Below are 28000 nucleotides of genomic sequence, written 5' to 3'. Positions count from 1 at the left end.
TGATACCGGATGTTTATTAATTAGATTATTTATTAATTAGATTATCGAAACTACCCATAAGCCCTACATATAAAATTGCGCAAGTCATGATATAAGGGCCCAGACCAGCAGAGACCAGCATGGCCAGCATGATCTAAACTAGTCTAAGTTGGACTAGAATAGTTTCTGCTGATCTGGTGCTGGTTTAGCTGGTCACTCCAGCATGGTCTCAACTGGTCTAAGCTGGTTTATGCTGGTTTGTTTTGGTCTGGAGCTGGTTTGTGCATGGTCATACTGGTTGACCAGCATACCAGCATCCAAAACACACAAACATGCTGTTTTTTTGCTTGTGACCAGCAATGCTGGGCTGTGCTGGTTGTTCTTGCAGGGGATCCAAAAAAAGACATTAGGGGGTCCAGTCTTCATCAAACACCCCTGTTCTGCTGGAGTACCTGGATCAGGTGAGCTGGATTTGGCCAAAAATGATTCAAATGTCAGCAACTCGTTTTTTAATGTTAACATAACATTGTAATAAACAACATGGTTTGTTTATGAATGGATATTAAAATGGATGCATCATGAATACAAAATTGGACGTGTGCCAGTGTGGCTCTATAGGGGGCGCCACTGATTGATTTTAATCGTAAAAACTCCGTTTTTACACGTAATTAATGCTAAATATGTCAGTTTTCATCAATTAATGCAATCAACCAAACATGAGATTTAGCAAATGTGTCTTAGTATTACAAATTAAAAGTTTTTTATATAAATGAATAAATAAACGACAAAATAAAAATAAGAGTTAATTCAGATTTTCCTTGAAAATGTTTATGTGTTACTTTAGAACTTTTTTTCTGTAATTTGTAATATTTTTTAACCTTAAAAAGCTCAAAGTCGTTTATTTTAAAATCATCAAACGTGAATTCCGCAGACCTGCCTGACGTCACCCGCTTCGCTCTCACCCGATTGGTGTTTTTTTTTAGTTCGGTCACATGATCAGCTGCGGGAGCAAAGCGGAGCGGACGGGCTGCCGCTGCAGCGGGACTGAAAAGAGTTTTTTGTTTTGTTTAATTTCACCTTCCGCTTCTTTTGATCTCTGATTTTATTCTCCATCTCTTTAAACAGTCTTTCTGTTCATCAAACAGGCCGGACAGCTGTGATTCCGATTAAAGGTGAGCTGTAAATGACTCTATATTTCCTGTAGGCTGACTGTGAGTGTAGCTATATGAGTGTTTGTTGTTGTTCATTCTGCACTTTCATGTTTCACATTTGCGCATTTACGGAGTGAAATCTGCGCCAAAACTGGCTCAGAGTAAAGCTAAGTAAAGCTAACTGAGCCAAATCAGGCTGCAGGATTGTTCATTCTGCTGCAGAGTTTATAGATCTTATAGATCTCACTGACACAACACTCTGGACTGCTGTTCCAAACCCAGATTAGGGTTAAAATCAGCACTAAAAGTAGTTTTTTAGCACTGGATGAACAGAGGCATTACGGTTTAGTCCAAGACTAGGCTTAATCCATGTGTTAACTCATGTATGTTAAGCTGAAGTGGTTAATAAATGCCATTATTTATTGATCAGGCCCCAGTACTAATAGAACTCATAGTCACGTGACCTCACTGTATGGTTTCTAGAGATTAAATTTATCAGAAAGTTTAAAAGCTTTCTGTCCTCACTACACAGACATGGGGCGTTTTCACCGAACAACATATTGCTTACTCATAGCAGAATAGCAGAAGTCTCTCTTAACTAAGGCTGGGCGATACGGTAGAATATATAACATCACGATAATTGATGTTTTCATTTTCATGGTATTGCAACTTTTAGTTTTTGGAGCTGTCAGCAAAAACAGCACTGCTACATTTAAAAAAAGACTGAAAAACCATGAGTGCTAGGATTTTTGTAATTCACAGTCTCTAAAAATGAACTAAGAAGAAGCAGAAAATAACAATCAAAAACTGATTAAAAAAATCAATTAAATAAGATGATGGGGGTGGGTGGGGGGCGGGTGGGGGTGGGTGGGGGTGGTTGTGGGTGGGGGTGGGCGATATCAGCGAAATATCATGATGCTAACATTTTTACAATATGCATCACACATTTTTTTTGAGGTTTAATGACTTGGAACTGACAAATTAGACCACATATAAAAATCCTATAATAATAGTAATAATAATCATATCATATTATATTATACTATTATATATAATATTATTATGTTATAATCATTTAACTTCAATTAAACAGGCCAAATTATGCTCACTTTGTAATGAAATATGCAGTTAGTCAGTGTTTTAGGTGCGGGCGATATCCGCGATACACTCAGAAAAACATATTGTGTTGTAATTTATCACGATAACTATAAAATATTGTTATATTGCCCTCCTGTACTTATGGGCTACTGTCCAATCAGCTACTTGTTACTATGCAGTCATTATGCACTGATTGTTGTTTACAGTCTCTCTGTAATTGGTCTAAATTAAGTCTTTTCTTAATGATCCATTCAGCTGTTTACGTTTATAGTGTTGCTGTTCATACAAATCAAATACTCAGAAAACAGTAATTTGTCTCAATAACAGTAAAATGTCATCATATCATCCAGCCCTCCTTCAGGGACAGTGTGCTGTAGATGCTCTCAGAAGCACTGGTTTCATGTTTATATGCATGTTTGAGGCGCCGTCGTGCAGAACAGAGACTCGGAAAGCTCAGCTCAGCTCAGCTCAGCCTGTGGTTTCCATGCATCAGCCTGTGTTTGTGTTGTGTTTAACGCTTTGTTCAGGCCTCTTAGTGGCCGTTCCACTGGAAAAATGAAAATCAGCTCAACATTTTATTAATATATTCAAGCAAATAAAAATTTCTTTAAAATCTAAACAAAACTTTATATAAAATAGTACCTTTTTCTTCAAGATATTCAAATTTTAGGCTGCAGGGCCTCCAAAGCAGGAGGAGATTGCATGTGCATTGCTGTGAAATAGGCTGAACCACAGTTTCAGGCCTGTTTCTGTTTAACAAAGACTGTCTAAGTAAACTAAACTTGCTGTCAGGATACGCATTATGATAAATGCTGAATGTGATGACCCTCACACACAAATGAATGTTTCATCTGCAGTTAGAAAACTTAGTTTTTCTTTTTTTTAAAAAAAAGACAATTTTTGTTTGTTTTGTTTGTTTTTTCTCTTTTCGTCTGAGTGAATTCCTGATCTGCATGATTAGATCATCTTTCCTATAAAAAGGTTCCTGTAAGAAAAGCCTCACGGGTTCGACTGTAATCCTGTCAGGTTAATCTCATGTTTGTGGTTTGGATGTTTAGTTGTTTAATCAGGTTGAGCAGCCGGTCTGTGTCACACAGCTGCGTTCAGGATGAAACATCAGAGAGCAGCGTGATTAAGTCACGTTACGGTGAACAAACCTGACCACGGCATTTTTTATGACTCAGTCGCCTTCGTTTCCTTTATTTTTCTCCTTATGGCTCCAAAATCACTTCCTCTTTGTTCCTCTGCTATTGTTTGTGTCTGAATGCTGATGGCTGCCGCTTTCTGCTTCATCAGCTGACCATAGAAACGCACACTGCATTTAGGAGGAACAGTGGAGTGGGGTAGGCCCTCACACATACATACACACACACACACGCACACACACACACATATATATGCATATATATATATATATATATATATATATATTTATAAATACACCGATCAGGCATAACATTCTGACCACCTCCTTGTTTCTATGCTCATTGTCCATTTTATCAGCTCCACTTACTATATAGGTGCACTTTGTAGTTCTACAGTTCTCTGATACTTTGTTAGCCCCCTTTTACCCTGTTCTTCAGTGGTCAGGACCCCCATGGACCCTCACAGTGCAGGTACTATTTGGGTGGTGGATCATTCTCAGCACTGCAGTAACACTGAGGTGGTGGTGGTGTGTTAGTGTGTGTTGTGCTGGTCTGAGTGGATCAGACACAGCAGTGCTGCTGGAGTGCAGTTTTGTGTTTAATCCAGTTGTGAAATTTGTGAATTGTTATGTGTTTTTAATATGAAAGTGATTCTAAACGTGAATGAACATTTTCTGTTTTCTTCCAGGACCAGTTTAGGTTTTCTCTTCCAGATGTGTTGAAAAACGTCACAAGAATGAACAGAATGTCTGATATTCCCTATGAAAAGGTACCAGATATGATCTTATTATCTTCAGTTTGTTCATTTTTACAGTTAATAATGAATCAACACTGATATCACAGTTTAACTCTACGCTAAATCTGCGGTAAACTGGTCCTATATGTGTCTGAGATTTTTCTTTACAAAGAATTTTGCTGAATTAATTTTGTGATTTATTTTCCCTCCAGATGGCGGATGTGGAGAGGAGTAATGTGGAGTCTCACCTGAAACCTCAGAAGGTACCAAATCAAACAGATTCTCTCTCATGTAAATTAATAGTTTGGCAGAAATCAAATTTACTCTACACTCTCAGAAATAAAGGTACTAAACTGTCACTGGGTCAGTTCCCCTCCTGTCACTGTGGTGGAACCCTCAAGGCTCCATCTCAGTACCTTTAGTCAGGGAACATAACTGAACCATAATCCACTGAATGATATGTTCTAAGCTGTACTGACTCCACACACCCCGTCTCGTCTCCAGGCTTTTATTTTACTGTTCTGTTTAAAACATTCGGTTATGAAAAGGTACAAATACGAACTTTTCACCTGGAAAAACTTATTTAAGGTTCACAATCAGACCTTAAAACCACTGTTGGAGCTTTGAGGAACATTTACACTGTTTGGACCTTGAAGAACAAAAGTGTACCTCCACAGAACCTTTATTACTAACAGTGTAAATGGGAGTTGGACATGCATAAGAAAATGCGTACAGTGCTGCAGAAAAACCTTGGAGACATGAAAATATTAGAGGTAAAATCCAGTTAATCTGGACAATAAGTGTTCATTTATTAAAAAAATATGTATAATATAGTGTGTATATAATAACATATAATACATGATATATATATATATATATATATATATATATTATATATATATATATATATTATGTCTCATATATGTAATATCAGAATAAACATAATTAATATTGATGTAGTAAGTAGTGATTTTATGTGTCACTGGCGGTTTACAAGCAAAGATTTTCTTCGATCTGATTCTCTGAGCTTCAACAGAGAAACCATTTCACCAAGAACCACTTACACATGCAAATGGTTCTTTGACAGTTCATGACTCTGTATAGAACCATTGTCTCTACTAAAGAACCCTTGAAGAACCAGATTTCTAAGGGTGTTTTTACAAGCATTAAAACACTTTTTGCCCAGATAAATGGTTTTAAACAATGAGCTTAAGTGCCTAGTCGGAACACAGTACTGTGCTTTTTTATATTTTTCAAAATCTGTATATAATCAGGGCTTTATTTGTAAACGGAGGTCCTGAAACACTGAATGGTGACAGATGTAGCAGGCAGAAGGAGGTGGGGGAGGATCCTAGAACAAACCTCAGCATGAAGGTTCCCCATTATGTTAAATATTACAAGTAACAAGCCTCTTAATGAAGTTATTAGACACTTAAGCACTGAACTTTCTCACACATGGCAACTAGGTCTGTATATCTGTGGGGTAGCCTTATGTCTTTTTGTTTCTTTTGTTTTTAGGTTTAGTTCGTTTTTCCTCAGTAGTTTTGTTTGTTATTTTGGCAAAAGCTTTCACACTTTACACATAAGGTGAAGTGAAGAGAGGTGTGAAGGGTGCCGGGTTGGTCTGAGCAGGTGTTCTTCCAGGTTGTATCAAAGGGGAAAGAGCCTTGAAAGTCTCGCAAGATGGTGGCTCAGCAACCTCTTATACTGCAAGGCACCCCTGAGTGGCCAATCATAGACCTGCACATCATAAAAAATGAGGGAAAACACAGAAAATAACCACAAAAAGACACAGAACAGTAACTACGACCGGGGGTCGTAACACAGTGGCTCCAGTTTATTAGTGTCATTGAGCTCTTGTGAAGGATGATCAGCTGCAGTGCTAGTTGCGCAGTTGCGAGTGATAAACAGCATCAGTGGTGTTTTTATTGCTGCTTCTCTCACCGCACACCAAACAGGAAGTTGAGAGTGTGTGTCCTGTCTCACGGTGACACAATGCTGTTTTTTTATCTAACTTCTCTACATGTTGTTGTGTTATATCTACTGTTTGTAAACAATGTTGTGAGTTCTCTTGATGTATCTCTACAGATCAGTAATTGAGTGTATTTACTATATAAATAAGGTGCTGAATCCAGATCTGGCTTTTTCCAGCACTAATTAAGCCCTGTTTATTATCCTTTTGAGGGATTTCTCTGTCTAATACGACGTGTTCCTCATGTTCTGTGTGACGTGGTCCGTCTGTGTGCAGTATTACAGGTGTTTGCTGATCGTTACCTGTCTCTCCCTGGTGCTGCTGGTGCTGTTTGTCCTTCAAACTCTCCTGGTTCCCACGGCTACCTCCTCATCCGGGCTGAAGGTGCACCTGCCCATCAGGGACACCTGTACTGACCCCTGCAGGTGAGAATGAAACTTATTTTTCTTGCTTCCACAGTTGCAAACCAGTCATTCTAATCCTAATATAAACAGGGAAGTGATGAAAGACCGTCACTGTGAGTCGTTAACTAGGGGCTGTATAAATACAGTGTGCATTAATTTGTTGTGGATGCTTTAAATCATTTTGTAATGAGTCAGTCCCACAGTCCAGCATGTCCACTCGATTTACTAAATGCGTTAATGTGTTCTGCTAGATTTGGCTTCACAGTGCGTCAAACCAATCGCAGTGTTTGGGAGAATTTTCTGTTCATTTTTTCATGGGAACTGCACTGCAGTTGTGGTCCATCAGGTAGTTTGGATGCTATAGACTAAATCCGAAAGTTGTTTAAAAAAGGGGGCCTTACAAAGTGCAAAATGCCCAAACATTGTTTAGTTTGTGGCTGTAATGTCTGACGATTGTGAAATCTGTCGCTGCAGCCGTACACAAAAGCTCCTGCTGGTGTGGGTTCATGAGCGGGTTTCATCTTTTGTAACGATGCACAAAAATACTGTTTTAGTGCATGTAACATACATTAGGGAATTATTTTGAAGAAAATGAATTCTTAACTTTACATAAAATGACCCCCTCGTTTTTAAAAAAAAAATTCTCTCCCCAGTTTAGTCGTCTCCAGTTCCACCCATTAGTTAGGACTCCCCCAGTCACACCGTACCACCAGCACTAGGAGGGCAAGGCAAACACAGGCTTCCTCAACGTCCTGTGAAGCTCCGCATCTTTTCAAACTGCCACTCACGCAGCGTCACTGTACAGCCGAACACGCTCGGAGGAGACGCTAACCGCCAGATCTGTTATGTAAACATACATAAATGCATACTTATAGAACTTCATGATAGAAGCAAAGTCGTCACATCTTCAGTTCCTTTCAGCCACTCCTCACTGTACCTGTGTGTAATTCTAAATAAAAGAAACCTAAGAAGGATTCAACCAGTGTGTCATTGTAAGAGAGTGAGGTGGACGTCAGTGCTGAACGTTAATATTTTGTTGTGTCAGATAATAAAGAGAAAATTTGGATTATCTTTTTCCAAAAAATTTACACCAATGGACAATCCCAGAACGTATGCATGCCTAAAGTATTATCATTGCAGAATGTACAGTAGGGATTGGAAGCTGGTCCCATCAAATGCCTTTTCTGCAGAGATAAATACATTTTATAACACTTTTTGAAATGAATTAATGATGAAATTCTGTACATTTCTTTTTAAAATTGCCATTAAAATTCAAATCTTTTACATGTACGTTCTTTAAAAAGATGGTTCCTCAGCGCTTCTTTAGTAAAGAAAATGATTCTAAATAGAACCATGAACACTCAAAGAACCATTTGCATGTCTAAGTGGTTCTTTGCATCATGAAACGGTTCTTCAGATTGATGGAAAATGTGCATTAATGTGCTATAGACGGTTCTATATAGAACCTTTTTGAAAATGGTTCTATATAGCACCCAAAAGGGTTCCTGTATTGTTATAAGCTTGACACCACAACAATAGCAGAGTCCCTTTTTGGTGCCACATAGAACCATCTACAGCACATTCTTCATCAGTGTGAAGAACCCTTTCATGATGCAACCCTTTCATGTTGCTTCTGTTATGTTTTGTACATTTTCAGTTTTGATTTCAGTGCCACAGTATTTGAATTTGTGCTGTAACTCTTGCAGCTTTCTTAGGTTTTACGTACAGTCCTACTTATGAGGGATGCAGTAATAATATTTTCAGTTTTAATGTGATTTTCAGTGTTGAGGTCAAGATTTGATCAGTTTTTTCTGTATTAAGTGTTCTGCATTCTACAGAGCTCTATTTCTAATATGGGTGTGTCCACACACAATGTCTAGTTTTGGTTCTTATCAGTGGTTTCAGTCAGAGACAGTAAATGAGGCGCTCTGTAGAGGGAGGTGGTCGCTGTTTGTACAATCACTAACTATTTTTACATGCTGTACTGAAGTCTGTACACTCCCACAAACTTGTGAAAGAGTGAATGTGCAAGACAGACACACCAGCAGTAAAGCCTCTAATGTGAACAGACCCTAAAGGGGAATTCCGGTAACTTTCCAATATGTCTGCATAATGCAGTTAATATGTAATCAGAGGGGTTCAGAGCGGTTCAGAGTGGTTTGGTGTGAAACGCTCTGTTCTAGATAAACTTACCGAGTCAGAACTGTTCAGTGGTGGTGATAGGAACCAGACATCCACCTCTAAAAGCTCCCTCACAGAAGGTTACTACATGAAATGGTTATGAATTCACTGCCTGATGACTGAGACACTGTTTTATGATAGTTTAGAGAACTTAAACTCCATTCATGGTGGAGGGATACATGCAGGGCGCTGTGAGGCAAAATAGTCTCCAAAGAAAACTTATTATTTCAGATTTTCCACTATTTTCCATCATCACCTTTCCATATAAACTCAGAAGACTCGTGTAGGTTCACTGGTGGTTCTGGATAGTAAATAAAATGTCTATATTTGTGTTGTAGTCATGGCGACCCCTGGTTCCTATCAACACCACTGTAAAGACATCTGAACCATTTCACACCAAACCGCTCTGAATCACTCTGATTACATCAGAAAGACTGAGTTATGCAGAGAACTGGGACAGTCAGTGGAATTCCCTCTTTAGGAAATCACTCTTCTGTTTTGTGTGAGTAAAGTGTGCTGGGAGGATTCTGGAGAGCTGTTGCACCACAGAGGCTTCTCAGCCGCTTTAACCAAACCGGCTGCAGTTTCGAAAAACTCCTACTTCTGCTTTTGTGTGTGCAGAGTGAGGTTTGATGTACTGTTTCTAGGGCTGGGCGATAAAACGATAACGATAAGTATTGCGATATAACTTTTCCTCGATAGAGCGATAAGACAGGTTCGATAAATGTTCAATATAATACACCACTCTCACACTTCCACGTTTTAGCGGAAGCCCTGGTGGCGCTTTCTACTGCAAGGAAAGCGACACTACTCTGCTGTCGCCAGGAGAGGGCGCACTTCCGAGTTTTTCGACTTGATTAGAGAGGGAGGGGGCCACGAGTAAAAAAAAGGGTCGCCAAATATACTTTAGCAACGGCTGAAACGCGGAGTTATACATTTCCTGTCTGAGTGGAGCGACCGGCGATCTGTTCTCCTGTGACCGAGTGTGAGTGACGAGGTCAGTGGTGTAACTGTACTGTCCTACGGTGAACTCACCTCTTTACTAACATCCTAACAGCTTTAGCGGTGTTAAATCACGTCTGCAGCGCCGTGTTACAGCGCCAAACCGCCATATTTTAGTATCAGTACATTCTCGAGCAACGAAAGTGAAAGAAAGAAGTGGTTCATGTTTGAAAGTAAACTGAGGAAGCTGTGAGGCGTTGGAGAGCGGGAGAGCGCTGTCTTTCCAGGCTAGCTGTTTTTAGCTGCTGGCTAACTTGAAGCAGCGCTCCGGCACAACACGGTGAATTGATGATACTGTAGATCAAACACGACACAAAATCACTGCTTTCAGTTTAAACATGCCTAAAAGGAGGACTCTGTGACTGGAGTGAGAGATTCACACTGCAGATAATGCTTTTACACAGCGAGCGTCAGATATACTGCGGTTCACCCCTCAAACTACTGCGATAGCATAGAGAAACCCAGCCGTCTAGCTGGGGTCTGAATACTGTGATATGCTCTGACATGGATGTGGTAGGAGTGACCGCAGTGACCTACCGAACCGAGTTGACGTTGTTGAGAAACTAAAGAGTTTAGCTCTGTTGTTGGCCACTTGTTTAGCGTTTGTAGCGGGGTAGCCGAGCGCTCGACACCAGACAGCTAAAATAATCTGTTTTCTTTCTTAAATCATGACTATTACAAAAATTGCAGCTGTGCTTTTCCAGCTGATAAAAACAGCTCAGAAACTTTCTCCCACTGTCCCAAGACAGATTAGTGAAATGTTCCACTGTTTGCCGAGTGTTTGTTATGATCGGACCATAAGTGATAGTTTAACACCACAGTTAACCCCCCAGTGCAAAATCAGCCTTCAAACGTGAAAGAAATCATGATTTGACATTTATCGTGATATGTATCGATATCGAACGATATGAATTTTGTTTATCGTGATAACGTTTTTGGCCATATCGCCCAGCTCTAACTGTTCCCATGAAAGTGTCTCTGCTTCACCTGTGCTGTTTTTGCAGAATAGTTTTGGTGGAGAGCATTCCGGAGGGTCTGGAGTTTAACTCCTCCGTCGCCCATCCCTCCGTCTATCAGACCTGGCTCAACCTCATCTCAGACGCTCAGAGCAGCCTGGACATCGCCTCCTTCTACTGGACTCTGACCAATAAGGACACGGGCACGCACGAGCCCACAGCCAGTCAGGTGAGAGTGTGTACACATACCAGAATGGACTATGACCATCAAAAGTTTGATATGAATTAGGGATGCATCGATAACGATACTGGTATCGGATATCGCACCGATGCTGTGCTTGTTTACTCGACCTCATAAAAATTCACAGATACCGTACATGCATATCATAAGGATGCAGGTAGTATGATTGGCTATAATTTCATATATCAGAAGTGAAATTATTGGTTACATGACCACAAAACCACACCAGACAGTGATGTAGACAGGAGGACAGTACGGTCTCTCTACAGCAGGGCTGCACAGCTCCGGTCCTGGAGTGCCAGTGTCCAGCAGAGTGATTTACCATCTGTTAAGTACCAAGTTTAGTGAGTGTGTTTAAATATACGCTTAAAACGTTGTTTATTCTAAGGGTTCTTTAGTAAAGAACATGGTTCCACATAAAGCCATGAACACTCAAAGAACGCTTTGCATGATAAAATGGTTCTTTGCATTGTGAAAGAGTTCTTCAGATTGATGGAGAGTGTGTTGTATGTGGTTCTATATAGAACCTTGTTGAAAAGGGTTCTATATAGCACCAGAAAGGGTTCTTTTATTGTTACAAGCTTGACATCAAAACAATAGACGAACGCTTTTTGGTGCTATATAGAACCCTTTGCAGCAAGGTTCTATATAGAACCATAGACAGCACATTCTTCATCAATCTGAAGAACCATTTCACTATGCAAAGAATCCTTTAATCATGCAAAGGCTTCTTTGAGTGTTGATGGTTCTATATAGAACCATGTTCTTTACTAAAGAACCATCTTAAAGTGTGTATACGTCCCTAAAAATTACAACAAAAAACAACCCACATGATTTAAAGGCCAATTTTTGTGATCACTGCGGACAACAATTCTTGATCTTGCAACGTTTCTCAAAATTTGCAGCAGTATTTGTACATGACATAAACTGAAGTGATGCACTTTGGTTCCATTTATAACACCGTGTTAAAGCGTTGATCCCAAGTAAGTTCCCTCTCTGTATTTATATTTGGGTGCAGGAGTATAAATTAGTACTGATTGAATTGCCTTTAGAGTATTTAAACATTAAAACTGAAAGTACTGAGTTATTACAGTTATTATGTTGTGTTACTTTCATGAACAGTTGCTATTAAGAAGATCTGAGAGAGTGTTAGCTGTTCATATCTGTAGCCACTCAGGCCTCCTTAATAAAGCTACGTTCACGTTACGAGCCTCGTCGCTCAAATCAGATTTTTTGCTCAAATCCGATCTCTCTGACAGGATGGTTCACACTCGTTTAGGTAAGTGATTCAGGATACGTATCTGAGTTACTGAGTAGGATGTGCTCATGAGGGTCATTTCAGGACGCCAGTCCGTTCACATTAATGACAGATTTGAATCACTTACCTAAACGAGTGTGAACCAGCAAAAAATCGGATTTGAGCAATGAGGCTTGTAATGTGATCGTAGCTTCAACGAGGCCTCAGCATAAGCGCTGCTACTTGGGAACAGGGCTTCATCTATCATCTGTTTATTTATCTGTCGCTTTAGTTTAGGGCCCCTTTTGTTAATGCAAGTTCTCATCCTCTGTTTCTGTGCTGTTCTGTGTTCTCTGCCTCAGGGAGAGAGGATTCTTCAAGAGCTCGCTCAGCTTTCAGGGAGAATATCTGTGCGAATCGCTGTGAACAAGCAGGACTCTCAACCCCAAGATGATCTGCAGCTCCTCATCAACTCAGGTGAAAACGTGCAGCTGGAGCTCTCACTGAACTGTGTTGATGCTTTTGGTGCAGTTTAGGGTTTTTTTCAAGCTGCTTCTGTTGGCAACTTGTTTACAGTGATAGTTCATCAAAAAATCGTTTTCCCTAAATGTTTTTGATCAGCCAAGACGTGGAGGTACGGGGCTAATTTAGTTAACAAGTAATTTAAACCTAAGGTCTCAGGGAGCACAGCGGAAAATATCTAAAATATTGGTATGAGGTTTGTCTTAAACATCCGGCAGAGCTTGAATAAAAAATATAAGATATAAATATGATAAAACACGACTTAAACACTGCTGATCAGATCTATCAGAGAACTGTGTGGGCGTGGCTAATGAGCAGCTTGATTGACAGCTCTCGGTCCGACACTCTTAGCCTGCTTCGCCCCTCGTACAGAACTAACATCATTAAAAAGTCACGGACGGACCAACAGACGGACGAAGCATCGTCCAAATGAAGGAACGGATGAGTGAACAATGACAGGTGGGCTAGCTTGCTAGCTTTTGGTTACGCTGGGTTAGCTTTAGCTCACTAAGCTTCTCTGATTCTAAAGCTGTTGTCTGTGGGCGGGGCCAGAGACGCAGCCCTGTGATTGGTCAGGGGAATGCTTTTGGAAGCGTTACCCAAGATTAGGACCGCCCAGTTTAAGGCAAGGGAAGTTTATTTATAGAGCACCTTTCAAAGCAAAGCAAAGTTTATATAGCGCTTTTTACAACAGGTGTTGTCACAAAGCAGCTTTACAGAAAGAAAAAAAAAACACTGCTGTCATTCAAAGTGCTTTACAAATGAGAAAATTCAGAGCCAGAGTTGTTTAAAACACGTAAAGCAAACCCAAACAATAATAATAATAATAATAATAATATAATAATAATAGTTTTTATGTATATAGCGCTTTTCATGCCGGTGGCAGCTCAAAGTGTTCTACAGACAGGTGATAAAACATAGTTATACAAGAAATCATTAGTATTTATTTAGAATCAGAAGAAAATGAAACAGATCAAATTAAAAGATAAAAACCATGAGATGTAGAGTTTTAAAGAGCTACGTTTTCAGATGTTTATTAAAAGTGAGCCCTGAGCTCGACTGTCTAATAAAAGATGAACTTGGTGGAGCTTTAAGGTGCTTTAAAGCTTTAAGGAGCTTTAAAAACTAGTAGCAGAACTTTAAAATCTATCCTGAGCGATCCAGGCAGCCAGTGCAGCTCTTTTAAAATAGAAGTGACAAAATAGAAAAACATAATTAAAACATGATTAAAACAAATTTATAAGAGAAAATCATTAAATTAAAATCGAATTAGAAATTAAATTAGGATAGTTAAATAATCAAATTAAAAACTAAAAGTTAGATTAGGATTAAAAAAAAAAGTGCAGTTTACATCGAGAGGAGAGAAATGTGGCGGAATATATCGGCCATTTATTGGTCAGTGGGACTTTATTCAAAGGTAAAACTGAGTACATGTTTACTGTTTACCTTCAAGAACCAGATTAACCTCGTTAGAAAGAAAACACAGATTTAAACTTCACCAATTAGCATGGTGCTAACTGCATGCCCTGCCTCAAACCGTGTGCCGTTAATCTCTAATAGACGTGATTATGTGGTTTCTGACTCTGTATGACACACAGTCATGTATAGGTATGCTTTTAGCTATGCTAAAGTACTTTCCTCAGTACTCTCAGGTGATGATGTAGACAGTTAGCACCATGCTAATTAGTGGAGTATAATCTTCCATTACTTGTTAGCTACATTAGCCTCGTAGCTCCAGGGCTAAATCTAAAGAAGCAGACTTCAGACACCAAACACGTCTCAGCTGATCGAACACATTTAGCGTAAGAAACATTGTGGAAATCAGGTTTTTTACTGAACTGTTGCTTTAAATGCAGAGGCTGTAGAGAAGGACCTTACGCTGATGTGTTCTGACTGCTGCAGGTGCTGATGTGAGGACGGTGAACATGCGGGAGTTAACCTCCGGTGTGCTGCACACAAAGTTCTGGGTGGTGGATAAGAAGCACATTTACATTGGCAGTGCTAACATGGACTGGAGGTCTTTAACACAGGTGACTGCAGTTTATTACTGTCCAACACTGTCCACTGTTAATTGGCTGATTGTTATCAACATTAGAGCAGCAATGATTTGTTGCTTTTTATAATGTAGATTAAGAAAAAATGTTGCCAAAGAAGCACTTTAAGCTTTTCTTGTCCACATGTCAGTTACTTTAAACACAAAAGCGCTCGTTTATGTTCATATGATCCACACAGTCACTCTGACAGACTGTAATACGCTACAGGAAGCGTAGGGGGCGATATGGCTTCTACTGTTTCATATAAAAAGCTCTATAATGTTCATATGATCCACACAGTCACTCTGACAGACTGTAATACACTACAGGAAGTGTAGGGGGCGATATGGCTTCTACCGTTTCATTTAAAAAGCTCTATAATGTTCATATGATCCACACTAATCATGTTTATTGATTATAGAAACAACTGTTAGTTTTAGCCCTGGAGCCATGAGGCTAACACAGCTAATAAATAATGGAAGCTTTATATATCACCAGTTAGCACAGTGCTAACTGTAGACCTAAATCATCTGCTTTGTTATTAATGACCGGTGTTGCGGTCACTCCTCAGGTGAAGGAGCTTGGAGCGGTGGTGTATGACTGCAGCTGCCTGGCCAGTGACCTGGGCAAAATCTTTGAAGCCTATTGGTTCCTGGGTCAGAGTCAGACCATCCCCGCACCTTGGCCCAGCCAGTACACCACAGCCTACAACAAGGACACACCCATGCAGCTGTCACTCAACGGCACGGACTCCAGGGTCTACCTGTCGGTAAGAAGCTACAGACAGATTGCACACAGAAACCAGAAGTGGAACATGTAAAAAAATGACCCTTCATATGCTTTGATTCTAATTAAAAAGATTTAATAAAAAGGAGGTAAAATAGTGTAAAGTCAATTAATAATAAAGTCACTAATGAACAAATTAGTAGAAGGTAATTCCATATGTTTGTATGCTAAAGTTTGAAAAGTGAAAATAAAGGAACACAACTTATAGCCTCATAACTCCGGTGTGTACCTGGTGGATTTGTGTGTCCATCTACATTCTGCGCGAAACTGACCAGTGGACACTAATCACTAAGCCCTGACCATCATGCCAGAAACCCTTCATTCTTCATTCAGGCGCCTCAGACACTGACCTGAAATGGTGTGTAAAAAGCTGCTGCAGCGGTTTTGGAAAGCAGTGATGAGGAGAACATTTATCACTATTTTATTCAAACGTTCAGCACTTTCGGGACCCTGAGACTTTGGTGAACCCGTTTCAAGCACCAGAACAATCCATCCACATGAGTAAAGCTGTGTTTCTGTAAGAAATATTAGGAATTTCTAAAACCAGACTTGAATTTTTCAGATTTATGGCTGAGTTATCTCTGTACACAGTGCTCCAGGTCTAAGGACCTCATTATAGAGAGAGCTGAGATTGTTCTGAACATTTTGATATATATAATATGTGGCTGTCATGTCGCATGCAAAAGGCGCATTTGAAGATATATGCAAAAATCGTCCCCACAGTTAACTGGACGTCCGTTCGTTAGCTTACAGATACCCGAATATCAAAGTTAACCAGAATGCTGATCCCTAATTTTTACTTATTCAAGAATATTATGCAGTAATTCATTTACAGTGTGAGGACCTTTTTCTATTTTGTGTTAAAGTGGAATTTTCAGCATAATTCAGTGTGTGAGATGTAAACAGAGAGATTCAGAGTGGTTTGGTGTGAAATGGTTCAGATGCCTTTACAGTGGTGGTGATAGGAACCAGGGGTCGCCATGACTACAACACAAATATAGACATTTTATTTACTATCCAGAACCACCAGTGAACCTACACGAGTCTTCTGAGTTTATGATGTGATTAGATGTTGATGATGGAAAATAGTGGAAAATCTGGAATAATAAGTTTTCTTTGGGGACTATTTTGCCTCACAGCGCCCTGCATGTATCCCTCCACCATGAATGGAGTTTAAGTTCTCTAAACTATCATAAAACAGTGTCTCAGACATCAGGCAGTGAATTCATAACCATTTCATGTAGGAACTTTCTGTGAGGGAGCTTTTAGAGGTGGACGTCTGGTTCCTATCACCACCACTGTGAACGGTTCTGACTCTGTCAGTTTCTCTAGAACAGAGAGTTTCACACCAAACCGCTCTGAACCACTCTGAACCACTCTGAACCGCTCTGATTACATCTTAACCACTTAATTATGCAGGAATTTTGAAAAATCCCTTCACCTGAACAGATAATGTTTCCTCCCCCAGAGTTCTCCCCCATCTCTGTGTGCTGAGGGCAGGACTTCTGACATTCAGTCCATTCTGAGTGTAATTGATGACGCCCAGAAGTTTGTCTACATCGCCGTGATGAACTACCTGCCCACCATGGAGTACTCCACCCCGAAAAAGTGGGTTTTACAGTCAGCCATTTGGAAAAATCTGTCTTTAAAAGTGATAGTTCACCAAAAAATTCAGCTTATGCAGTTTTCCTCCTTACCCCAAATGTAGTTGATCGGCCAAGCGCTGGACAGTTCTGCACTTTTGGACAAAAGTCAGGCTTCAAGGTTGCTTTTAGCTATGCTAACATACTTTAGTCCATGGGTGCATCTGAATTGACACAGTGATATTCTACGTACTGCATTAGTATATACCAGGGGTCGGCAGCATGTAGCGCTGGAGCTGCATGCAGCTCTTTTACTGCCCTGTTGTGGCTCCACAGCTGAATCAGATTAGTAGGTAAAAATAAAATAATCCTCCTTTACGGTAAAATAAAGCTCTGCTGATCGTTCAACACAGTTTAACAATAAATGGTCTTAAACTCTGGAGTTAATGTAGAACTGCTAATTCACCCTTTAACCCTGAAGATCAGCGCAGACTGCTGGTCACCATAGCAACACAAACAACAGAGACAGAGAGGTTTAAGACGAACATCGATAATTTGGAGACGAATGGACTTATTTAGTGTTTATAATCACTCCAGCTGGTTTCCTGATACGTTTAATCTGCAATGAGAAACTGAAACACTAAAATTTCACAAAGCTGAAGTTGCTTCTCATTCGCCAGCTTCTTGTTTGAATTTTCCCGTTCCACCTTAAAAGGTGCAGCAGTTACATTCTGGCACCTCAGGCACCATTTAGGGTGGAACAGGAAAATTCAAACAAGAAGCTGGCGAATGAGAAGCAACTTCAGCCTCGTAAAAAGTCGAACGTTGAGACATTTTACAAGAAACTGTTCCACTTTTGAAAAGTTTCCTGCCGGAGATGTGAGAGAAACAACTATAGCTGAGCAAAGTAAGTCTGTGTTTTCATTTATATTATACTTTTTAGTCTATACCAGTACATTAACACATACTGAGACATATTTACAGCCAAGATGGTAAAATGGGCATAAAATGTTGTGGCTCCCAGTTTGATTAAAGCTGTGTTTCGTACTACGGGACAGGGGGGTGTTGCATGTTGGGATGCAGTTTGTGATGGAGACAGCTCTGCCTGCCTGCTGGAATATTTTGCCGTAGTAGGTCATCCAGGTATCTTTGGTGCACTGGAGAAATTCATGTTGCTCAGATGTTTACAGAGAACAGTCTGTCATATGATTTTAGTAACCATATAACCATATTAAGTCTATTAAACTCCACATAGTTTGATGCATGGCCGTTAGCACCATGCTAATTAGTGGGATAAAAGCATCAATTACTTGTAAGCTACATTAGCCGCATAGCTCCAGTGCTAAATCTAAAGAAGCGAACTTCAGACACTACATGTCTCAGCTGATCGACTGCATTTAGGGTAAGAGGAGTAAATCTGTACTGCTTTAAAGTGAACGATGAGAACTGAATGTGCTGAATGTGCTGCAGGTACTGGGCTGATATCGACACGGCGCTGAGGCAGGTGGCGTTTGAGCGGAGGGTTCGTGTCCGTTTGCTGATCAGCTGTTGGAGCAGCTCCTCTCCGGTCATGTTCCCTTTCCTCCGCTCACTCGCCTCATTACAGGACAAGAGCAAACTGGACATCGAGGTGGTGAGTGATCATCCTGCAGGGCTTACAGAAAGGATGACGTAATACTTCTACTACTACTACTACTAATAATAATTATAATAATAATGATAATAATACCAAGAGCTATTAGGGAGAAGTTTGTCAACAAAATCTAAGTTGACCTGAAAAAGCCATTGCAGTGAAACCCAGGTGGTTGTTAAGGCTCTTTGCTATATTATCCCAGGTGGTCGCTAAGGTGGCGCTAGGCTGTTGCTATGGAGTCCCAATTGGTTGCTATGGTGTAACTAGGCTCTTGCTATGGTATCCCAGGTGGTTGCTAAGGTGTTGCTAGGCCATTGCTATGGAATCCCAGGTGGTTGCTGAGATTTTGCTAGGCTGTTGTCGTGGAATCCCAAGTGGTTGCTAAGGTGTTGCTAGGCTCTTGCTGTGCTATCCAAGGTGGTTGCTAAGGTGTTGCTAGGCCGTTGCTATGGAATCCCAAGCGGTTTCTAAGGTTTTGGTGTGCTGCTGCTATGGTACCTAGGTGGTTGCTAAGATTTCCTAGGGTGTTGCTAAGGTGTCGCTGGGCCATTGATATGTGTGCATATAGGTGTGCTAGTGTGTATGTATGTATGTGTGTCAGTATCTGAAGTCTGTACATTCCACCTTTCATTTCCTTTGGGGAGAAAAAGGGTTTAAATGAACACTGTATGAAAAACATATTTGTGATTGGTAGCAAAAGCACAAACACACTATTCCTCTATAGACTCTTTGATACTGCAAGTTTCGCCGGTCCAGTCTGAAGACTATGACCTATAAAAACAGTTTAAAAAACGGATAGAATGATAAAAATTAGAACATTAATTTGGCTTTATTGAGCCAACTTAATGAACGTATAGAGCACCTAATAACTATTTTTGTACATAGCCCAGCCTTCCTGCTACCCCTCTCAGACACAGTTGGATGTTCTTCAGAGATAATAGATAGTCAGTAAAGTTAACCCAGTAAAGCACGTGAGGTCAAAACTAACCACACTGTTCATGAAAGCGGTTATTGTGATGTCCTCTGAGCTGGACTGGACGCTAGTGCTGACAGTAAGTTTTAGTCAGTCAGTAAATACCATAAACAGGGGGTCGGTTGTCTTTTGTCGGTCAGAGAAAGAGAAGATCAGCCCCTTTCTCCCGCTGCTCATTGTTTCGTGGTTTTGTTTGTTTTAAAAACTCAATACATTTGACATTTTGTCCAACTTTTAAAGGTGTGGAGCCCCCCCTGCTGGTCAGTGAACTGATTACACAACCCTGTTTTTTTTCTTGTGACCAGGATCATTTTACTCCTGCTTCCTTCCTTCATAATTGTCATGTAATGGTTCAGAATATTACCTATATGAAAAAGTAACGCTTGCTATGTTATCCCAGGTAATTGCTAAGTTGTTGCTAGACTGTTGCTATAGTATCCCTGGTGGTTGTTAAGGTGTTACTAGGCTGATGCTGTGGATTCCCAGGTGGTTGCTGAGATTTTGCTAGGCTGTTGCTATGGAATCCTCAGCAGTTGCTAAGGTGTTGTTGCGCCATTGCTATGTTATCCTAGGTAATTGCTGAGGTGTTGCTAGGCCATTGCAATTGAATCCCAAGTGGTTGCTGAGATTTTGCTAGGCCGTTGATGTGTTGTCCCAGGTGGCTGCTAAGGTGTTGCTAGGCTGTTGCTATGGAATCCCAAACAAAAGCTAGTTGAAAAATCAGATTTAATTTGAGTTATTAGCATAGCTAATACAGTACATCCTGGAGCCTGGATTTAATTCATGTTTATAGATAGTGGTGAGTCAGACAGCGTCAGAAACCACATAATCAAGTCTAGTGGAGAGGACTTAAAGGCCCATAATCATGGAAAACTGGATTTTACTCAATTAAATAGTGTGATGTAAACATTCACTCCCCTCTCCATACAGTCCATATATGGCAACCAAGCTACAAAAACAGCCCATATTGAGTTCACTGTTTTTGTGATGTCATAAAAACCAACCCATTTACATATATCCACCTATTCAGCTGACAGAAGTTTGGCTCCACTCATTCATGCTGAAGTTATAAGGAGTGTTTCAGCCTAGGCTGCTTTCTGAATGAAGCCTAATGCATGGTAGCCAATCAGAATAGACCTCATTTACATATATCAGTATTAAAGGCACAGTAACAAAAACAGCATTCGTTTAAAAATGAGTCATGAAAGTTTTTTATACATAAAACCACACAAACATTATAAGTGGACCTCAAAAGAATAATATAAAATACAAGAACAATGTAGGATATGGGCCCTTTAATAAGTATAGAATTTAGTAAGTAGTCTGATTTTATTTGATGCGGGGGGACGTGCGGGAGAACGTGCGGGAGAACATGCGGGAGCTGTGTGGACTTTTGCTTTTCCTTTTTCAGTGTTTACTGTTACTCTTTGTTTCCTCTCTGCATGTGACTCTCTGCACTGACGCTGACTGTGAGCCCTGTACTGGTTTTGTCTCTGCAGAAAATCTTCATTGTTCCTGTCAGTCCGAGTCAAAAGGAAATTCCCTACGCTCGAGTGAACCATAACAAGTACATGGTGACTGACAAGGTTGCTTACATAGGTATGAGAACAGATCACACTAACACTCCATCTGACCATCAGATAACTACTATAAATTATTCAGAATCTACTATGAATTATTCAGCATCTGTTACAAATTATTCAGTGTCTACTACAAATTATTCAGTATATACTAAGAATCATTCAGTGTCTATTATGAATTATTTAGTGACTACTATGTATTATTCAGTATCTGCTTTGTATTTTTCAGTATCTACTATCTACAGTAACTACTATACATTTTTCAACAAATATGAATTAATCAACATCTACTATGAGTCAGTATCTAATATTCAGAAAATAAAATGAATTATTCTGGAAATTATTCAGTATCCACTACAAAACTATTATGCAAGCTCTGTAGTTATGTGAGTGAGGATTTTGCCATTTTCCTCTACAGAAATTGCTCAACTGAAGAAGCACATGATATAAGCCCTACTTTGAGAATAAAGCCAAAGGCCACGCCCATTTTCTCCCCTTGTTGTGATGTTAGCACTCACTTGCACTCAAACCTCATTCATTCACTTATTTATTTATTTAGACAAGACCTGCTCTTCATACCAAGGAAGATACTGATGAACATGAAGCTGAGTGTTGAAGATACATACGCACAGAGCTTGTTTATCATAAACTTAACCTTTCAGAGACTTTTTTTCTTCAGGAGTGAAAATCAAACCCCTCTGTTAATGCTTTTTCAGTCTCATGCATAAGTCTGACACTATAACAAATGACCACTAGATGGTGCCGTAAACCTCAAGCCACATTATTTGACCTCCCTTTTTTTTATGCATGTTTGTGCAGGAACGTCTAACTGGTCTGGGGATTATTTCGTGAACACGGCTGGTTCTGCTCTGGTGGTGAATCAGACTTCGGCCCAGTCTGCGGCTCTGACGGTCCAGCAGCAGCTCCAGGCTGTGTTTGAGAGAGACTGGGATTCTTCATACAGCACTCGGCTCAGCCACGACTCCAACGTCAAGGACATATGCAGAATCCCGCGCAGCCAGCAGGAGGAGCTGTAGGCAGCAGTTTCATCGTGACTGGTCGGCCTTGTGGCTACCCATTATTCGTTTCCTGCCCGATTTGTAGCGCGCATGCATACGGTACATTATATTTACATGCACTACCCGATCCATGCTGCACGCCGGAGCATTTGCAGATCTGTAATGAAATGATAGGTTCCCAACACTTTTTACGTCTGTAATTTAATCTCTTCCATGCTGGATTAGTATGTTATGCTACCTGCTATGGATAAAACACCTCTCTTTAAGGTTTGTTTATCTTCCTGAGGGGTTTTGCCTTTAGCATGGTTGCGATAGCATAAAAAACTAAAGCAAAATATAGACGTTTTCACGCTAAAACAGAATTAAAACAGCGCTGAGCATTTATACCTCTCGTCTCCCTGTGCTCTAAGCTGAATGCCTTTTCACCCACAGAGCCTGTTTACACCTCGCATTAACATGTGTTGCTTGTCCAGATCGTATCTGTATAAACTTTGTCCTTTTACCTTTTTAATTCATCCTCAGTGTGACCAGAAGAGATCTGACCGGGGCTCCCAATCGTCCCTACCGTCTTCAGCATTGTCCCTGTCATCAGGAGATCGCGAGTTCGATCCCTGGTGATGCTACAGCCATCCATTGCTGGGAGTCCAAGAGAGCACAGTTGTCCTCTCTCTCTCTCTCTCTGGGTGGGCAGGATGGCCCTCCGTCTCCCCCCATCACTTATGCTAGTCAGCACAGGCGTCTGTTAGCTGACGTAACAGATTTGGTGGTTAGTGTTTTCCTCCAAGCGCGTTCAGCTGTCCAATGACGCTGCCTTAGTGCCAGGTTGGAAAGATGTGGTGGAGCTTCATAGGACCCTGAGGAAGCCTATGTTTCCCTTCACCTTCCTAGAGCTGGAGGTAGCGTGGGACTGGGGGAGTCTTAACTAGTGGGTGGAACTGGATACAACTAAATTAGGGAGAAAAATGGGGGAAATATAATATAAGAGAGATCTAATTGAACTTTTTTCGGAGTAAAATGAACATAACCACAGACGTCATTTTCATTTTACTTTTGTTTACCTTTTGCCCTGGTACGATATGAGCAGACAAGCTTTGTTTCACCAGCCTGGAGTGCATGAAGGCTCTTGGCTTTGGGAACTTCAGCCTCACTTGTGCTTCATTTTCCATTTCATTATTTACCTGCTCACCTGCCAGTCAGCGCTCAACACACGCAACTGTAAATGAATGTAAATGTCAAGATCTGACTGGAATCCCGAGGGTGTTTAAGACCTGCCTTTTCATGCAGTCACGTGAAATCTGAATTAATCCGATCATCAAAAACGCTTAATGCAGGGTGTAAACAGGCCAACAGATGGATAGAAGGAAACTTGAAAGGCCACAACATGAAAAACTTTAAAAAATAAGATTTATTAAAGTTTCAAAACGTGTCATTCACTCTCCAGTACACAGTCAGTACATGGAAAACAAGCAGCAAAAATGCCCTGTTTGAATGAGTTGTTGTTCTATATGTTGTTCTATAAGACAACTCACACTGAAGTTATAAGGGGTGTTTCAGGGCGGACTGCTTTGTGAACAGTGCAGCCAATCAAAGATTCTATCAGAGCTCATTTACATATAACAGTCTTAAAGGCACAGTAACAAAAAAAGCCTGTTTAATTGTGAGGGGTAAAGAGAGGCTGGAAAATGATCATGTAGAAATGAATATGGCTGTTTTTGGTGCTTAAGCAGGCACAAAGTCATTAGTGGACTTCAGGGGAGAAAGAAAAAAGTAGGACAGGCATCATCTAATACTAAAAAGATGTCCACAATTTGCAAATAGTAGAGTAAGTCTAATGAAATGAATCTGTTTATGCTAATATGATGCTACCTAAGAGAGTATGTGCAATATCTCCCAGGACAACAGCAGCAGACTGGGCCAAAATAAACAAACCCAAAGCGAAACTGGTTTTTCTCATAATTAGCTCGTCGGAAATTGAGTGTTTCGGCTCAGTATAGTCACAACAGTCTAGCAATCATGAAAATAGCCACGAGCTGTAATCATGACGGGAAAATAATCGCTAAAGTGTAGTGTGATATGCAGAGTGACTCGCTGCTGTGAATAAAATTCATAAAATTATATAAAATGACAGGCATGGGTGGTACATATCGGGCAGTGCTGTAAAATGTGTCGTATGCATGCGTCACATTGTTGTGCATGAGCACCACAAATCGGGCGAGGACGCAGGTCAGGTAGCAACAGGCCTTTTACTGTGTTAGTGCTGTTTAGAGCCAAACTGTCTGCCACATCTGCAGCGTGTGGTCAGTTACCACGGTCACATTTACAGCACACAAGATGGGCTGAAGCAGCTGCCCATTGGCTGCTGTTGTAACTGTTAGGGCTGTCATGTTTGAAATTAAGAATATGAATAACCACAGTGAACTCGAGATTTGCAAGCCAATATTATGTTATGTCTCCTAAATCCACCACGGGGCGCTCTTCCCGTAACCAGCACAGGTGGCTGCAGCAGCTGTGTGGCAGATTAGCCACCTGGTAAATATAACCGTGATTATTAGCCACAAAGTGTCCACATTCAGAGCGTTGGCTGGTCAGAAAAATCTGAAGCAGAAAATTCTGTTATCTCACACAGGAATGTATTTTAGCATGTTAGCACTAATCGGTCTATAAAGTAAACCTGTCGCCTCTTTCTGAACGACTGAGCTGCTGAAAAGCGGCCGGATGTTGGTAGATATCCCCATACAGTTCCAATTTAAAGCTATAAGAAATAGTAATGGGTTTTGTCTCTATTTGGTAGTTTTTCCTTTGAATTTGACAAATATGCAAATATTGAATTTTATTTTAACAGCTCTAGTGTGTTTGGACTCATTGGCTTTCCTGTTCTTTTCTAAGTACAGGGAAACACAGTGAAATGTCCACTGGAACTGACCGTGCACTTCAGGTGCAGCAGACAGAGATGAGGTAGAGTGTGGAGTTTTCCTTCAACATCTTTTTGTTTTTTTTTTTGTTATTTGACCTCATTTTGTGTCACTCTCTGACGCAAATTGTAGAGTTAGAACACAAAATCTAAGTGCTTAAAATAAACAAGGCCAGTCTGCCGGACCCAGATTAAGCCTAAACCTAGACTAAATGGAATTTCTAATGGTAAAACACCATTATCATTGCATTTTAGTCCAGTCTAGGTTTAATCAGGGTCCACAAAACCAGCCTTAAGTGTAGTATATTAACGGGACATACGGACGGGTTAAGAGCAGGTCTGTTTTGAGAGCGTCTGGGCAGGTGGGGATCTTCTCTGTGGACTCCAAAACTGCTGCTTCAGTAACGTCCTCTACAAAGTCCTGCATGATGCTGGCCACTTAAGTGTATTTATGGTATTTTTTATACTTTGGTACTTGGTGCACAGAGGACAGCGTTGGCTTTTCTGTCCTGCACTAAAGAATCACCAGCCGAAATTCTAAGGGAACGATCAACTGGGAAGCTTTAAAAATGCCTTTCGTTTTAAAACGGACACTTTTCCTTTACTAATAACCATTTTTCTCTTTTCCTCCGTTACCACAGACAGCATTACGATCCATTTGCACATTATCAGTAACACTCCTGTAAATGTTCCTCTGTTCAGACACAGAGCCAGTAGCATGTTTCCGTGCGGACTCAGGGAGGTGTGTGTGGGGTTCTTAGTACTTTAACAGGGTTTTTGGTTTAGACTAGATCTTATTTTCTTTTTCTTTGAGTGTTGCTGTGTGGCAGACATACGAGTATTACAGGATTATCAAGTTATATCCATTTCAGGTCGATGACGACCGAAAAACAGAGACCCTCCAGTTACGATGGTCACCTTAAAGGGGAAGCCCACTGATTTCTGCGTAATTCAGTGTGTGAGATGTAAACAGAGCGATTTAGAGTGGTTTGGTGTGAAATGGTTGATTGTAGAGACTCAGATTTCTTTAGTGTCTCTGTTTACATGCAAAGATGTTCACCAGTCCGGTTTAATTCATTCTGATTTCAGATTAAGACTGAGGTGTTTATTCTCACTCTACTCAACAGTCTAATGAAAGTCTCTGTTTACAGGTGCACTACAAGTAATCTGATCCAAAATTATTATATTATTACCGATTAGTGTAGACGTTACCATGACAACGAGCATCACCGTTGTTTTTGGTTTTTTTATCATCTGTTTTTAATTTGCTCTGTAGTTTGTGTGGTTCATCATCACAAAACAGTGTGTTTACATGCACTTAATAATCCTAATCTGATAACTGTAGAAAATCAGGTTTTGTCAGTAATCCGATCAACACGTTTTCATGCTCTTGGGCAATCAGATAATGGGGAAACTCTGGGTCTATATGAGTTAGACAGTAATCAGATTTCTGCTTTACAACCAGCCAATAAACTCACAGAAGAAGACGCGACGTAAACGTAACGTAAAACTCAAACTTCGTGGGTGCTTTTTTTTAAACATCGAGCCACTTTAGCTGAAAATATGAACATACATCATTTAGAAGATGAAGAATATTTAAATCTTTCATTTTGTCGAGTAATTAGTCAATTTCCAAGTGTTCTGCTGCGTCTCGTGGCGACACTGCTCGCTTAGTTCTGGTACCGCCATCTGTTCCGCACATGCACAGACTGAGAAATCTGAAAGAAATCAGAGTAGGAGTTCACATGCACTGGGAAATCTGATTACTGAGCTAAAATCCAGCCTCTTAATCAGATTTCTAGACCTTTTCTACGGTCTAAGAAATCAGAGCGTGCTGTTTACACGATCACTTAATAGTCAGATAACTGCAGAAATACGATTATGATCAGATTATTAAGTGCATGTAAACACATTCAATATCTGTCATCAGGCAGTGAATTCATAACCATTTCATGTAGGAACTTTCTGTGAGGGAGCTTTTAGAGGTGGACGTCTGGTTCCTATCACCACCACTGAACAGTTCTGACTCTGTAAGTTTATCTAGAACAGAGCGTTTCACACCAAACCACTCTGAACCACTCTGATTACAGCTGATTCTACAGTTTATAGTTGATTTTTCACTAAACTATCACTTTAATGACAGTGCAATACAGGACATTTTAGCAATTTTAGCACATCCAGGTTTTCCTCACTCTGTCCTGCACATTTTACTGTTTTTTTCTGCTCTAATCAAACTGATTTAACTCATCTGCTCACTAACAAACCCTTCAGTGAGATTAAATGTCTGTATTAAAGCAGGAAAACACAAAAATGTACAGGACACAAAGAATCCTGGGGAGCTTTTCACAAAGCAGGATTTCTGAGTTAACCGGATAACTCGAGGGTGGTCCAACAGGGATGTCTCTGGGCTGTTTTCCTATTGGACGGGCTTGACTTTAGGTTTAAGTTACCTGGCTAAACTGCTAAATCCTGCTTTGTGAAATTCCCTCAGGTGTCTCCAGTGTCATTTTCTAAACCATTCTGTGTTGCAATATTTGCACATAAGCTGTTATTGCAGTGCAGAGTGCTTTAGAAAATGACACTGGAATAAATTAGACCAGTTAGAAAAAATATATTAAAGGGCCCATATCATGGAAAACTGAATTTGTCTTGCTTTGCTGAATAAAGAGTTTGATGTAGTATGTAAACATTGTTAAAATATCAAAACATACCTTTTACTCCCCGTGCCATACAGTCTATATATGGAACTTAAACTGCAACAACAGCCAGTCGTTTTTTGTGATGTCATAAAAAAACAATGCATTAACATACATCCACTTATTCAGCCTACAGCAGTTTAGCTCCGCCCATTCAGGCTG

At 40.3% G+C, this 28000-nt stretch overlaps 1 protein-coding gene across 1 annotated transcript; it reads left to right on the top strand.

Moving 5' to 3' along the window:
- Positions 1–972: 972 nt before the first annotated feature.
- On the top strand, positions 973–23210 carry pld3 (phospholipase D family, member 3). The gene is made up of 12 exons (XM_036585070.1): positions 973–1151; positions 4062–4142; positions 4322–4372; positions 6358–6506; positions 10673–10853; positions 12465–12579; positions 14527–14654; positions 15229–15426; positions 16912–17051; positions 18497–18659; positions 21132–21231; positions 22032–23210. Exons 2-12 carry the CDS (start codon positions 4110–4112, stop codon positions 22247–22249), a joined length of 1476 nt encoding a protein of 491 aa, XP_036440963.1. The 5' UTR covers positions 973–1151; positions 4062–4109; the 3' UTR covers positions 22250–23210.
- The last annotated feature ends 4790 nt before the right edge of the window (positions 23211–28000 follow it).

Source organism: Colossoma macropomum, unplaced genomic scaffold, assembly GCF_904425465.1.
Source record: "Colossoma macropomum unplaced genomic scaffold, Colossoma_macropomum, whole genome shotgun sequence".
NCBI classification, from domain to species: Eukaryota; Metazoa; Chordata; class Actinopteri; order Characiformes; family Serrasalmidae; genus Colossoma; species Colossoma macropomum.
Note: the sequence above shows the minus strand (reverse complement) of the source record. Positions and strands in the feature narration are given on the sequence as shown.